Raw genomic sequence first — 16,560 nt, forward strand, 5'->3', positions numbered from 1 at the left:
CCCCAAGGCTTCTAAAACATTTCTGCTCTCCTACTCAGACATAGTCTTTCTCCCTCCGCTAAGCTTGGCTTAGTTATCCTTAAGGTTTCCCAAGGCTTTCTCTTGCTGAGCTGTCTGTAGTTACCAAAGGATTTGAGAATTAAAGGAATTGTGCATTTATTAAGAAGCCGTGGGGAAATGATCTTTTGTGTTTGCATAAAAAATTTTAATTTAGCCAAAATGGGATAAAAATCAGATGTGATTGTCCTGCAGACAAGGAGGATTTTCTGCTGCCTTTGCTAAGGAGGCTCGTTCCTGCTCTCCCGGCCAGAGTTCTTGCCTCATTGTCCTGTGGGGCTAAATCACTTCTGTCATTTTCCAGGGCTCCGATAGAGCCCGTTTTACATTTCAATCATTAAGTACCTACTATGTGCCAGGAACAGAGGATATAAGAAAAAAGAATAAAATACTCACATACACACATGCACACTCATGTGTACCTATATACATAAAAGTGTGTATGTGTGTATACATGCACAAAATAAACACAAATACATCTGTATTAACCTGTACCTGTATAATATATGTGCATGTACACATACACATACATGTAAACAGACACATGTGTGGACGTATAATAATTTGAGCCATAGATGATGATTATTGTTTTATCATTATTGTATCGTATTGTTAAATATTGTTTTGAAGCGAATGCTGAAAAATGTCTTCCGCTGCTAGTATCAGCTGCTGAGCAGCATTAGTGCAGCTGGAGACAGCCAAGGAGGACGGGGGCCCTTAGGGCCTTCTTCCTCTGGGCTTCCCCAGGGCTTTGGTCCGGCTCTGATCCAGGGGTCTCCCGGAGCTCCCCGCTCCCCCTTCTGCACTCTGTCTTCACTCCCTTGGTATTCTCAGAATCTGCGTGAGAAAGGGGCTCGATGCCGCCCGGTCCAATCTGGACTGAATAACCTAAGATGGTGCAGTTCTGAGAGAAAGACCTTGGGGTTTTAGTGGACTGCAAGCTAAATGTGTCCACAATGGGACATCAGGGTTGCAGAAGCCCAAACGTGGGCCCTGTTTCCAGGAGCTTCTGGGAATCAGGAGGGGATGTCTCCCCACCTCCCCCCACCCCCAGCCTTCTTCCGTACTCCTCCAGGCCATTAGTTCATTTCTAGGCACTAATTTAGGAGAAAAGGGGTGTCCAATGGGGGGAGGTAAGGATGGTGGAAGGCCACATGAGTCATTTGCAGGGAAGGGATGTGTTTAGCTCAGGAAAAAGAAGTATCAGAGACACTAAGAGAACATAAGTATTTTTTTTTTATCTTTAAATATTTGAAGGACTGTCAGGTGGAAGAAGATTTCAGTTTGTGCTTGTTTTAGTCCCAGAAGAATCAGAAATGAAGGATGAAAGTGTCCTGGAGACCAAGCTTGATGTCAGGGAGACTTCTTCCCCATTAGGACCCTCCTGAAGTTAAGGGGGCTGCCACAGAGAGAGCGGCGGCCCCCTCTAGAGGTGTCCAGCAGAGGCTGGCGGGCAGCTCCCAGTCCTGCCGCCCCCACTCTGGCCCCGACTCTGAGAGCACTCGTTCCCAAAGGTGACCGAGGAAACACACCCCTCTCCCTTTCCAGCTCTCCTCCCTGTGGTAGCAGCTCCTATTAGAAGGGAAGTGCCGTGGGGATCTGCTTTGCTGAGACTTGCATCCCCAGGACCTGGGACCCAGCTAGTGCCTCCTTAGAACCTTATCTCAGGGGCACTTCTTGGGTGTAGGGATTGAACGAGATGGCCTTGGTGGTCCCTTCCACATCTCACATTTTGTGATCCTGAAAAACCATCTCCAACAACTAAGGAGTTGAATGTGAGGGAACCCACTGCCTTTTTGGGTAGCTCTGTTAGGAAATTTTTCCTCACGTGTAGCCTTTGCATATCTCCAATCTTTCTGCCCATTTGTTCTTGTTGCTTCCACTCACATAGCCCTATCCTTCCATCAACAAACATATATTAAGAATATATATTTTTCCCAGACACTGTACTGGCTCCTGGACATATAGTGAGTACAAAGAATAAAATCATCTCAAGGAGCTTCCATTCAAAAATTGAGTCAAAATATGCCCAGTCCTTTCAGTCATGGTGGATTCTCTGTGACCCCAATTGGGTTTTATTTATTTATTCATTTATTCATTGATTGATTTGTTTGTTTAGGCAAAGACACCGGAGTGGTTCGCCATTTCTTTCTCCAGAAGATAAACACTATATAACTATAATAACTGGGGGGAGAGGAATAGTAAGAGCCTTCCCCATCAGAGGCTCAGGTTCCAAATGATCCCTCCTGGTAGCCTAACCTCCACCTCCCTTAGACTTCCACTCTGTCCATGTCCTACTTTAATAACAATGACATAAATATACTGTCAGGTTTTGACCTGGAAGGAACATCTCCTTAATTCTTTCATGATTAGTGGTCTTTCTTTCAAGCTCAAATTATCCCCCAATATATTTACATGTTATATCTCACTAGCAGGAGCTGTGTAGCCTATGGCAGAGAGAGATGGCCTTGGAGCCCCCAAGACATGGATTCAAACCATACTTCTGCCATACAGATTATGCAAGTCTTGGCGTGTCTGTCTGGCCCTTCATGCTTATTCAGTCACTTCAGCCCATTTGGGGTTTTCTTGACAGATGTGCTTGAGTGGTTAGTCATTTCCTTCTCCAGCTCATTTGACAGATGAGGAAACTGAGGCAGACAGTCAGGTGACCTGCCCAGGGGCACACAGCTAGGAAGGGTCTGAGGCCAGATTTGAACTCATGAAGTTGGGCCCTCCTGACTCTAGACCCTCTGAGCACTTTGGCACCCCTAGGTTATAAGTAGCAAAGACAGCTCTCTAAGGTCATAAGCTCTCCTTTGTTAGAAGGAGTTTCCCGATGGGAGGTTTCTTTGTATGCTGTAGTGAGGAGAACACTGAACTTACGTAGAGTTAGGGAAATCTGGGCCTAAATTCTGCCTTTGATAGTAACTGAACAATTTTGTGAATCACTTAAGTTCTTAGTGAGTCAGTTTCCCTATCTGAAAAATTAAGGCATCAGTGAACCCAGGAACCTCTGAGGACCTTCTCAGCCCCAAATCTCCATCCTCCAATCCCTCTCTGTAACCTATTCGAGGACAGACACTTGATTAATCATGACTCTGTCTCCTGAGCACCTCCCACCATGCTTTGGACGTACTAGACAAGTAATGGAAGCTTATGGAATTGAATTGGATTGGACACCATGTGGGGCCCCATCCTCGTGTTACAGATGAAGGAGCTGAGAATGGGGGGAAGTGACTGACCCCAAGTCTCCCAGCCTCAAAGTGGCCGAACCAGAATTGGACCCAGGGCCAAAGTGCTTTTGAACATGAATTCCTTCATCAATATGCAGGTTATGAAAGCAGATTAGATACTCTGTTTGCTTGGTATGGAAACCAAAACTTCATATAGGGAAGGGGAATCACAAATAAAGGAGAGGAGAGGGACTTCCAGTATGGAATACTATTATTGCTGTTGTTTTGAATCATTGAATAAGATTGTGGAACATATGATGATTATTTTAGAGCTGGGAGCCTTTATGGACCTTCTAGTCCAACCTTTTCCTTTTACAGAATGGGGAAACTGAGGCCCTGAGAGGTAGATCATACAGATAATAAATGGAGTTTCATTCTAAGTTCTTTTCATGGCAGGGAAGTGCTTGCATAGAATAAAATTTAATAAACCTTAAATTACGGTTTTCTCTCCCTGATTGCAACATGCTGCCCATAAAGAGCACAGGCAATAACTTTTTTTTTTTAATAAAATGTTAAAATCCACGTGCAGGGCCTGGCTTAGCTTTTGAGTTATGGAAGGTGGGCTGCATAGCTGTTGATTGTCTAGAAAACTATTTCTTTCCATAAGGACTGTTTTCCTCCTACACAGGCTCCAAACTCTCTTATTATCTATATTTTTAGCATTTGAACATGGAAGTTCCTGGATCATCCTTGATTACATATAATGTATTCATTCCAAACTTGACCTTTTTCATTCTTTCCTCATTATCTCTGCAATTGGGAAATATGGATTAAGAAAAGGATTGTTGACATATATATCCTTGCAGAACTAGACAGGTGTAGATTCTACCCTAAGGGACATGGGCTCCAGTGAAGAGGCTCAGGATTAGAGATAAATATTAAGAGGACTTGATAAAAATAAATCTATTCATAAACATGGAAAAATGGCCCAAACTGATAAGATGCAGTGTTTGCATTGTCTACAAGATAAGAAATAACAGCATTTGGGAAATGAAGTGAATAAGAGGTGAGTTGGAGGGTTTTAAAACTGAGTCGATGATAGAATAATTAGAACAGTAATAATAACAACAAATAACTTTAATGTGGTATTTTAAGGATTTCAAAACATTTATTTATACACATCATCTCACAACAAATGCTATGAGGAAAATACTAAAAATTCTTTTTACCCCATTTATAAAATGGGGAAACTTGAAACCCAGAGAGATTATGTAATTTTGCCAAAGTCACACAGCTAACATATCAGACTTGATAGGTGGACTCTAAGCCCGATATTCTTACCCCTTACAACATGCTGCCCCAAGTGGGCAGGCAAAAGGTAGGGGTTCCTTGTGGTTTAATGAGCTTTGAGATAAAAGCAAAATGTGAGAAAAAAATAGCTCTGCCATCCAGATACAGAACAGAGACTCAAAATCCAAGCTCCAGTCTCTATCCAGGATGAGTACTCCCTCGAACAGAATGCTTGATTGGGGGATAGGATCAATCAGAAAGAAGAAATGAATGCGAGAAGCATTTATCTCTGACTTCTCTGATCTCAGAGATTCCTCTGCCTATTGCTTTTGGATATAGTCATTTAACATTTTTATTGATGTTGCTTTGTATATGACTATCACAGAGAGGGCACTGGGGAGGTGAAGGGTAGCAGGAGCTCCTCCACCTGCTCTGAAGCTGAAGAAGTCAGTTGTACCCTGAGCAGTGAAAGGTAGATTTTTGTTGTCATTTTCTTGTTTTTGCTTTTTACTACCTCTGAAGCAGAAACCACTTCTCTTCTGCTAGGGATGGGACGGGGAGCCCTCAGTGCCTCCTGGATGTTAGATAACACCACCAAGTTCCCCTTAAATAGAGTTTTTCTATTTACAAATTCCATAAATATCCGAAGGCGTCACTGGCAGGAACACTGCAGCTTGTTTTCCAAGTGTCAGAATAAATTCACACTGTGATATTTTCAAGACAATTCTACGACATCCATCATTTCTTTCCTTTTCTTAAAATGAATGTGTTCTTTATATATATAAATAAAGAACTGACCTGTTCTTTATGCAGAGGAGCTCAAATGTAGCAGTAACGTTGCAGAACAGGACAGAGCCCTCCATCTACCCACTCTCTGGCTTTTTCTGACCATGTAGATCAGTCACCCCACATGGGGACTTTGTGAGAAACAGTAGATCAAGGGATGGTGAGAGAGGTCAGTTAATCAATAAATATCAAGGACTTACTATGTGCCAGCATTGAGCTAAAAGCTAGGGAGAAAAAGAAAGGCAAAGATGGTCCCTATTTTCTTGTAGCTATAATACAATGGAACAAGATAAAAAGAAGCTGAAAAGGTACATGGAGATAAAATCTAGAGGAATACAACTGGGTGGAGAAGGAAAAGATGGTGCCCTGAGTGCCCTTCTTAGATGGAGGCTTTGGGAGGTATTCTCTGTCCAAACTAATCAGAGAAAAAGGAAGGGCCCGGAGGTCCTGAGGAGGATGTGATCTTGCAGGATGATGACATCTTATTGAAGGCCAGTAATAGAGGCAGATGGGAAGTACAGACACAGCTGCCCAGGACACCCTCCTTAAGTGGAGGGGTATGCATGTGTGTGTGTGTGTGTGTGTGTGTGTGTGCCAACAGACATGTAGTTGGGAAGGGTGCGAGGTCCATTTGTCAAATAAAGTCTTAATATCCTTTGACCAAGGAAAGAACTGACATTCTTTTATCAAGCTCTGGAGCAATGAATTTCATTATGCTCTAAATAAAATGGATCAAAAAGATTCAGAGCTGGAAAAAACCTTGGAAATTATCCACATTCATAACCTCAGGTCTTTGAACTTATTTTTAAAAAATATTTTGGGGCATAGAACCAAGATGGTAGAGAAAAGGCAGCAGGTCTCACCTGACTTTTTCCTAAACCCCTCTAAACACCTTTAAAATAATGCCTTCCTGGAGCAGCAGAACCTACAAAAGAACAGGGTGAAATAATTTCCAGACAAAGACATTTTAGAAGGTCAGCCAGACTTCTGTGCTCTCAGCCCACAAATGGTAAGTGGGTAGAACCCTGGTCAGAAGGAGATTACAGGGTCTCTTTGCTAGCAGGATTCTCTTGCTTTCTGGTCCATACTCAGCTCTGCATCACAAACCTGGGTGGATGTCCCAGCATGAGGAAGAGCATCAGTACACCAGAGCTTGTGGCCATAGTAGAGTGGGGACTCTGATCATAATTGCAGGGCAGAAAAGAGTGCTTGAAAAGAGGGTAGAAAAGAGAGCACAGGCCAAGAGAATAGCAAACACACCTCTCCCCAGATCACTCCTCCTTGGTAGAACTGAAAACTTACTGCTCCCTAAAAGTATCTCTCAAAACAGCTGTCCAAAACCCTGAAGCTTGGAACAGTGTGTCTTCTACCCTGGAAAGAGAGCCCACTTTAATAGAATTAAAAGTCAAGAAATAGACTGGGAAAATGAGGAAAAACAGAAAAAAATTCTGACCCTAGAAGGTTACTATGATGAGAAGAAAGATCAAAATATACACTCAAAAGGTAACCAAGTCAAAGCTCCTACATTGAAAGTCTCTAAGAAAAATATGAATTGGTCTCAGGCCATGGAGGAGCTCAAAAAGGACTTTTTAAATCAAGTAAGAGAGGTGGAGGAAAAATTGGGAAGAGAAATGAGAATGATGCAAGAAAATCATGAAAAATAAATCAACAACTTTGTAAAGGAGACCCCCCCACACAAATACTGAAGAAAATAACCCCTTAAAAAACAGAGTAGGCAAATGGTAAAGGAAGTATGAAAAGCCAATAAAAAGAATTCTTTGAAAAGTAGAGTTGGTCAAATGAAAAAAAGAGGAACAGAAATTCACCGAAGAAAACACTCCCCCTCCTCTCACCCAACCTTGTACATCTTGAGATATGTTGGTTTAGTAAATACTATGATCAGATAGGACAGTAAGAGAACATTACCCACAACTACTATCCATCTTTATTAGGTTCTAAAATATGAAATAAGAAATGAAGAGTGGGGTGGTTCTGTAGAGCCACAAAAAAATCCTGCTATAAACATTTTTATGCAAATAGATCTTTTTCCCTTTTCTTTGATCTCTTTGGAATACAGATCGAGCAGTAGTTTTTCTGGATCAAAAGGTATACACAGCTTTATAGCCCTTTGGGCATAGATCCAAATTGCTCTCCAGAATGGTTGGATCAATTCACAACTCCACCAACAGTACATTAGTGGAGATGACCCATTTTTTAGATGATTCCATTTTAAAGGCACTTAGAGATGTAAGAAAGGACTTTGTCCCTGGTCATCATCATTCTCAGTTTCTATCCATAGTGCCTCTTCCCCTACATTAAAAATAACAGAGTTTTGAAACAGAGTTTCAATTGTTTTCCCCCCTTTCCATGCATAGTATGGTTGTCCCAGACAAACTGAAGCTGGAGAAAGACCTTAATTTAGAAAGACCAAGGTCATCCACTGCATTCTAAGCTATCAACAGTTGTCCTGCTCCTTGTCTCTTCAGAGATTGGAAGAGAGAATGAGGCTGATGACTTTGTATAGTTCTGCCTTAATTCACTTAAATCTAATTCCCTCCCAAGTCATCAATCACCCCATGATGTCGCTGGTCCTCTTCTAGAACAAAGGACCAAGAGGACGGTCTTCTGTCCCAGGCACTGCATTTAGGGCCAGACTTCTCCCTGTACTAGGGTGGGCAGTAGAACTCCTATTGTCTGTGTCAATATTTCTATCATTAAAGCTTAAATGAATATTTTTTTCCATTTCTTTGTTCTCCTTTTTTTTAAATTTTTATTTAATAATTACTTTATATTGACACTCGTTTCTGTTCCGATTTTTTTCCCCTCCCTCCCTCCAGCCCCTCCCCTAGATGCCAAGCAGTCCTTTATATGTTGGATATATTGCAGTATATCCTAGATACAATATATGTTTGCAGAACCGAACAGTTCTCTTGTTGCATAGGGAGAATTGGATTCAGAAGGTATAAATAACCCGGGAAGAAAAACAAAAATGCAGATAGTTCACATTCGTTTCCCAGTGTTCTTTCTTTGGGTGTAGCTGCTTTTGTCCGTCATTTATCAATTGAAACTCAGGTCTCTTTGTCAAAGAAATCCACTTCCATCAAAATATGTCCTCATACAATATCGTTGTCGAAGTGTATAATGATCTCCTGGTTCTGCTCATTTCACTTAGCATCAGTTCATGTAAGTCTCGCCAGTCCTCTCTGTATTCATCCTGCTGGTCATTTCTTACAGAACAATAATATTCCATAACATTCATATACCACAATTTACCCAGCCATTCTCCAATGGATGGGCATCCATTCATTTTCCAGTTTCTAGCCACTACAAACAGGGCTGCTACAAACATTTTGGCACATACAGGTCCCTTTCCCTTCTTTAGTATTTCTTTGGGATATAAGCCCAATAGAAACACTGCTGGATCAAAGGGTATGCACAATTTGATAATTTTTTGGGCATAATTCCAGATTGCTCTCCAGAATGGTTGGATTCGTTCACAACTCCACCAGCAATGCATTAGTGTCCCAGTTTTCCCGCATCCCCTCCAACATTCATCATTATTTTTTCCTGTCATCTTAGCCAATCTGACAGGTGTGTAGTGGTATCTCAGAGTTGTCTTAATTTGCATTTCTCTGATCAATAATGATTTGGAACACTCTTTCATATGAGTGGTAATAGTTTCAATTTCATCCTCTGAAAATTGTCTGTTCATATCCTTTGACCATTTATCAACTGGAGAATGGCTTGATTTCTTATAAATTTGAGTCAGTTCTTTATATATTTTGGAAATGAGGCCTTTATCAGAACCTTTAACTGTGAAAATGTTTTCCCAGTTTGTTGCTTCCCTTCTAATCTTGTTTGCATTAGTTTTATTTGTACAAAGGCTTTTTAATTTGATGTAATCAAAATTTTCTATTTTGTGATCAGTAATGGTCTCTAGTTCATCTTTGGTCACAAATTTCTTTCTCCTCCACAAGTCTGAGAGATAAACTATTCTATGTTCCTCTAATTTATTTATAATCTCGTTCTTTATGCCTAGGTCATAGACCCATTTTGATCTTATCTTGGTATATGGTGTTAAGTGTGGGTCCATGCCTAATTTCTGCCATACTAATTTCCAATTATCCCAGCAGTTTTTATCAAATAATGAATTCTTTTCCCAGAAGTTAGGGGCTTTGGGTTTGTCAAACACTAGATTGCTATAGTTGACTATTCTGTCTTGTGAACCTAGCCTTTTCCACTGATCCACTAATCTATTTCTTAGCCAATACCAAATGGTTTTGGTGACTGCTGCTTTATAATATAATTTTAGATCAGGTACAGCTAGGCCACCTTCATTTGATTTTTTTTTTCATTAATTCCCTTGAGATTCTTGACTTTTTATTGTTCCATATGAATTTTGTTGTTATTTTTTCTAGATCGATAAAATATTTTCTTGGAAGTCTGATTGGTATAGCACTAAATAAATAGATTAGTTTAGGGAGTATTGTCATCTTTATTATGTTCGCTCGGCCGATCCAAGAGCACTTAATATTTTTCCAATTATTTAAGTCTGACTTTATTTGTGTGGAGACTTTTTTATAATTTTGCTCATATAATTCCTGACTTTCCTTTGGTAGATAGATTCCCAAATATTTTATGGTATCAACAGTTATTCTGAATGGAATTTCTCTTTGTATCTCTTGCTGTTGGGTTTTGTTGGTGATGTATAAAAATGCTGAAGATTTATGGGGATTTATTTTGTAGCCAGCTACTTTGCTAAAATTATGAATTATTTCCAATAGCTTTTTAGTAGAATCTCTGGGGTTTTCTAGGTATACCATCATATCATCTGCAAAGAGTGATAGTTTGGTTTCCTCATTGCCTACTCTAATTCCTTTAATATCTTTCTCGACTCTTATTGCCGAGGCTAGTGTTTCTAATACAATATTAAATAATAATGGTGATAGTGGGCAACCTTGCTTCACTCCAGATCTTACTGGGAAAGGTTCCAGTTTTTCCCCATTGCATATGATGCTTACTGATGGTTTTAAATATATGCTCCTGACTATTTTAAGGAAAAGTCCATTTATTCCTATGCTCTCAAAAAGCTTAAATGAATATTAAGATCCCTTGGAAAGATCTTCCAGATCAGCCAGCAGTGGCTGTCCTAAAAATGACTATTAATGAAGGCATTTAAGTCGAACTAGATTCCAGTGAATTGAACAAATATTGATTGGGCCCCATTCCATGCAAGACAGTGAAGTACAGTGTGAAAGACCTGGCCATGGACTTAGGAAGGCCTGAGTTCAAGTGCTACTGTTGTCTGTGTGACCTTGAAAAACCTAACCTTAACCTTAACCTTAATACGTAACCTTTTAGTCCCTCAAACAGCTCGCTAAGACAACCTGCTGTAGAATAGTTGATGATCTTCCCTGGTAAGGGGAATGCTCACACTGAGGCATCTTAAATACAAATGAAATGACAAAGTTGGAGAGAAAGAAAGCTCTTCTAGGCACTGGGACAGAGAGATGGAAGGCAACTGTCCCTGCCCTGAAGGAGCTCACTGTCTCTTAGAGGGAAGTTCAGATTGTCAGTTTTCTCCCCTTGTTATTGTGCAGATCGGCCATTCAGAAGCTAGGCTTGGAAGTGTTTGAGACGGTCTACAGCTACCTCAAGAAGGCCAGGAGACAGAATGCCGGCGAAGAGGAGATCAGGCAGTCCCTGGAAAAAGTGGTGCCGCGAGCCAGCGACTGTTTTGAAGTGGATCAGCTCATCTACTTCGAGGAGCAGTTGTGTAGGACGACAAGGGAAGAGACTGAGCTCTAGAACCAATTTTAAGTGGTGGACAAAATCAAACACTAACCAGATGGGAGACAAATCCCAAGGGTTAATCCAACAAACGCACAAGATGGATTGTATCAATAGGTAGTTGGGGACACCATCTTTATGATTCTCCAGCTAGCAAAATAGACTTTTGTCTGTTGTCTTAATTTGGGTATGTTATATGTTGGTGAGCACGGCACAATCAAGATTGGAGTATCCCACATGGTAAATAGTTATTTCCCAAGCAGCCTTTAAAAAAGTATTTTTTAAAGCCTCTTTATTAAAGCGGGGGGAAGTCTGAATGGAATAATGAAAGGGTCCTGGAATAGAATTCAGGGAATCTGAGTTCCCCTGCTATCTCTGCTATTAACTGGTTTTATCTTGTTGGGTTACTTCTTAGTCTCAGTTTCCTATAAAAAGAGTAGTTTGAGCTAAATGATTGTTATCATTCCTTCTAGTTCTAACATTCTGTTCTTCTAGTTGTTGTGTCTAGTCCCAGTTCTAGAAATTACACTCAGAAGATGGACTTCTTGGAAATGAGTCATGGTCATTGGGCTGCCAGGCCCCAGGGACTCTATAGGAATTATGGACATTGAGTTTGCATTTTCAATGTAGGAAAATTGTTAGGGGTTAGAGGAACATTCTTGCCATTTCCCTCTTTTTATTTTCCCCAAAATACAATCATTCTCCATCTTCCTTGATTTTGTTGAATTCCTTAATCCTTCAATCTCTGAGGTCTGCAGCCTCAGCCTCAGTTTAGACTCTTCTCCCTCACCCCTATGTCCAATCAGTTGCCAAGTTTGTCTGTTCTACCTCTGGGACATCTTAAATCAGTCACCATTCACAGTCTTTGCCTTGGTTTCAGACTTCACTGATTCTCACTGGGATTTTTGTAGTCCCTCCTTTATTAGACTTATCTGCTTCCTCTCTATCTCTCTCTGTCTCTGTCTCTGTCACTCTCCCTGTCTCTCTCCCTCTCTCTTTCTTTGTCTCTATCTTTTCCAATCCAATGTCAAAACAGCTGCCAAATTAATATTTATAATTGACCCCTTTGCTCAGAAATGTCCAGAACTTCCCTATCACTTCTAGAATTGAATGAAGATCCCTTAGCTGGTGATTAAATTCCTCATAAAATGAGGATGGACTCGATGAATCCTAAGGTTCTTTTCAGGTCAGAAGCTATAATCATATGTTATAGAGGTGACTAAGTTCAGAAAAACATTTAGCTATTGAATTAAAGTAGAACCTCCTAGAATACCTTTCCTTAAAAGTTTTCCTAAAAGACATTTATATTCCATAAAGTGCTACTTTTTTCTAAGCTGGATATCAGTTAAACAAATTTATTTCTTTATAGATGGATAATTTATCTATTTTTATCCCTTCAAAGACTACAAAGCTCTTTATTGGATGTATCTGTGATTTATGATTCTAATTTATCTTTCCAGACTTATTTCAACTCTCCTTCATGCATTCTGCATTTCAGCCAAGCTGATCTATTAGCTGTTTCTTTAACTTGGCATGCAATCTCCCATCTCCACACCTTTGCCCAAATTCTTTCTTTTATCTGAAACATTATCCTTCCTCACCCCTGAATCTTAAAATCTCTTGCTTCATTCGTGGCTCAGTTTGATAAAATCCTTACTAATTCCCTATCCCTGGACACCTACCCAGTCCAGTTGTCAATGTCTTCTACTTCCTCCTCCTCCTGAAATTGTTTTGTACTTGCTGTATTTACATTTCTAGAAACATGTTGCATCTTCTCCATTATTTAGAATGTAAACTCCTTATGGGAAGGGCAAAGTGCTGTATTCATCAAAAGCCTTTAATAAATGTTTATTGAACTGATATTCCAATAAAAGGAGTTATGGGGGAATCAGGATTCAAAATCCTATCCCCAATTTACAGCCATGAAATTGAACTTCATTCCCTAAAAATACTCAATGTGTTGAAGGGCTTTTATTCATGACAAGTGTATACATGTTGTCTTCTCCTACAGAATATAAGCTCCTTGAGGGCAGGACTGTTTTATTTTTGTCTTTGAAACCCAGTGCTTAGCCCTGGTGTAGACGCTTAATAAACGCTTACTGATTGATGGGCATCTAAGTCTGTGTTTTTTTTTCCCTTCAGTTAAAGATGTCTTATACCAGAAGTTTTTAACAATATATGTATGGCCATATACATGATTGTATACCCACATACACACATATATGTTATCTATCCATACACACAAATATATACCTTTCGGCTGCCTGATGAAACCCTCTAGACCCCTTCTCAGAATGATTTTCTAAATGTAGAGAGTTAAAATACAGAGAAATATGAAGGAAACCAAATTTATTGGAATTCACTTGTCCCCTTCCCAACAAATTTAAACCTAGTTTACAAACCCAGGTTAGCAAACCTTGTTCTCCCCAGGTTACAGCCATCGGGCGTTCTCATAGCTCTTCATTACGAGGCTGGTCCCCCAGCCTGGGCCTTAGGCTTGTGATTATTACTGGACAGACACTACAGGCGTCTCTGCTCCAATGACCTCCTGCCAGTTACAGGGGGAGCCGTCCAGGGTCAAGGTAAGCCTTGGCGTACGTATAACAGTCCTCTGGCCTCCCATCCCTGAAGGCCTCATTCAGGATGACCCCAGAAGACATCCTCTCCCTTGACCCAGGGCCCGGAATTTAAAAGGAGGGGAGAAAGGAGAAAAGCGTAACAGGATTTAAGGACAATCTCCCAATCTCCTGGCTCATGCTCTTTGTGGCCCCTGACAGAAAATAAAAGGCAGACGGGGCTGGGACTTAGCAGGCAATCACCCTGGAACGGACGTTTTCCTTTGGTAAGTAGATACGGGTGCCCAGGGAACAAGGATGGGTGGTTCTCTGTCGGGTTTTAGAATGTGCTTATAGGAAGACAGGCAGAAACAGCAAACATCTTATGTCCTTCATTGGAAATGAAGCTTACTCTAATTTGTAGCTTCGTGGGCCTGCAGGTTGGAGCTGAGAAGGGTTTAAAATGATGAGAAGAAAATAACCTTTGGTTATTACCATTGGAAAAATGTCTGGCTCAGCGCCACACAGACTTCCTTCTGTCAAAAGGGGAGTGGGTATTTAAGAGGAACAGAACAGCCTGAGTGGAGGAGACTGACAACATGACTGTTGTTGAGCCAAAGAACAGTGACTTTTGGAGTTCGTGCTGCCCCGCTATTCTATAAGAAATGGATATGGACAGGCGTCTCTACATGTATATATGCTTATATGTGTAATATATGCATGCATACAAACACACGCATGAACCTGTGTAATGCATAACTTTATGTAATAGATGTATTCAGATTTTATTAGATAAACAAAATATAATATATGTATTATATATGAAACATGAATATATTATTGCCTCTCTCTCTATATGTGTGTGTTTGTATACATATAAGTATAAATATAAATAAATAAAGAAGTCCCAGACACCTTGATATAGTTTGAAGCTATTAAAGTTTAGGACTTTTGGTATATATATATATTGTGTGTGTGTGTGTATATATATATATATATATGTATATATATATGTATATGTATGTATATATATATGTATATGTATATGTATCTCAATGCATTTTTAAGCTATTAAAGCTCAAAACTTTGGGTAATCTCTGTATGTCTATGTGTGTGTGTGTGTAGATATAGATACACACGTGTATAAATATATTATGTGTATTCTGTGCTAAACATCTCAGTGCAGTTTTAAGCTGTTGGAGCTCCAGATTTTGGGTATCCTCTATGTGTGTATGTGTGTGTGTGTGTGTGTGTGTGTGTATTTTACCAGTGATAGTTGATCTGTCTGCTTCCTAAATATACCTTAGAAATCCCAACATTGGGGGAGACTGAGGCAGGGCACGAGGGCAGGGTGGCTAATTGCTTTGATGTTTTGGGGCTCAGCCTGAGATTGATGGATTTCTTCAGGAACTAAATGAAGGGAGGATAAGGACCTAATCTGTTGATTCCCAAGGCTTGGATCGTGGTCCCAAGAGGCAGACGCATGAAGCTGAAGGCAGCCCAGAAGGAGAGAAACCTCCTTGTTGATGATGGATGGCTCTACTGAGCAGACAGGTGGAAATGGAGCCACCCAGAGAAGGGAGAGAAGGAGATGAAGGGGATTTGTTCCCCGCAGCAACAGTGGCGAGGACTCCCTGGGCCCTCTGATCCAGCTCCCTCCTTTTATAGATGGGAGATGGGCTTGGACAAGTTAAGGGAGCTATCCAAGGTCGCTTCCACAGTGGGCCCTGATTATGTGATTGTGAAGGGGACGAATGACCAGGATGTGGGATGTGAAGGAACTCAGGGGATTTTTTGGTGCTGCTTTTGTGTGATTTCACAGTTATTTTGGGTGTGGTCGGTCTCCACTCACAGGAAAGATTATTCTTTCCAAGAATGAGAAAAGGAACATTGACTAATGGTTGTCACTGCAAAGGTCAAAGTAAAGCAGTGACTTGCTTCCTTCTCATCTCCAGGAACCGTTCTTGGAAATGTGTCATTGACCTTGATAGGGGGTCATTTGAGACCCACAGCAGCTCAGTGACCCAGTGAATAGAGCATTGGGCTGGGAGTCTTCAAGATCCAAGTTCAAATCCAGCCTCAGATCCTTTCTATCTCTGGGATCCTGGGTAAATCACTTAAGCACTGTTTGTCTCAGTTTCTTCAATTGTGAAATAGGGATAATAACAGCATCTAATTCCCAGCATTGCTATGTAAGTCAAATGAGACTCCTGGCTCAGCTTCCAAAGCACCAGGCCCCTCCTAGTTTCCTTGTCTGCAAAACAGACATATTTAGGACTTCAAAATACGCCAAAGGCGGGAACTGTTCCAAGCACTTTTCTATTTCCTTGCAGAACCTGATACCTTCCTTTATAAAGCAAATCCTTATTAAGTACCTATTGTGTAAAAGTATTTACTAGATGAAAGAAATATATGGTTTCTAGAAGATAAAGTCTTATTTAGTGGTAGTAGGGCTTAGGAAGTAATGGTTGACTGTCTTTGCCAGGCTAGTTGCTGGCATCTACACTGGTGATGCTCCTTGAAACCATAAAGATGTAGAGACTTGTGGGAGAGCTAAAGACACTTCTAAGTTCTAATGTCAGGTGGCTGTCAATCAGGAGTTACAGTTCTAAGTTCTACTGTCAGATGGCTGTCAATCAGTGCACTAAAGACAGTTCTAAGTTCTACTGTCAGATGACTGACAATCAATGGGCTAAAGATAGTTCTAAGTTCTACTGTCAGGTGGCTGTCAATCAGTGGGCTAAAGACAGTTCTAAGTTCTACTGTCAGGTGGCTGTCAATCAGTGGGCTAAAGACAGTTCTAAGTTCTACTGTCAGGTGGCTGTTAATCAGTGAGCTAAAGACAGTTCTAAGTTCTATTGTCAGATGATTGACAATCAATGGGCTAAAAATAGTTCTAAGTTCTAATG

General features: G+C 40.6%; 1 protein-coding gene across 1 annotated transcript in view; it reads left to right on the forward strand.

The window, feature by feature from the left end:
- The window catches only part of NEK11 (NIMA related kinase 11), a 272,127-nt gene extending 258,918 nt beyond the window's left edge, over positions 1-13,209 (forward strand). Inside the window, exon 16 of the mRNA XM_051962721.1 lies at positions 10,907-13,209. Within this exon, the coding sequence (XP_051818681.1) occupies positions 10,907-11,114 (208 nt within the window). The 3' untranslated portion in view covers positions 11,115-13,209. The remainder of the gene's footprint in view (positions 1-10,906) is intronic.
- Positions 13,210-16,560: the final 3,351 nt, after the last annotated feature.

Source organism: Antechinus flavipes, chromosome 5 (assembly GCF_016432865.1).
Source record: "Antechinus flavipes isolate AdamAnt ecotype Samford, QLD, Australia chromosome 5, AdamAnt_v2, whole genome shotgun sequence".
Lineage (NCBI taxonomy): Eukaryota > Metazoa > Chordata > Mammalia > Dasyuromorphia > Dasyuridae > Antechinus > Antechinus flavipes.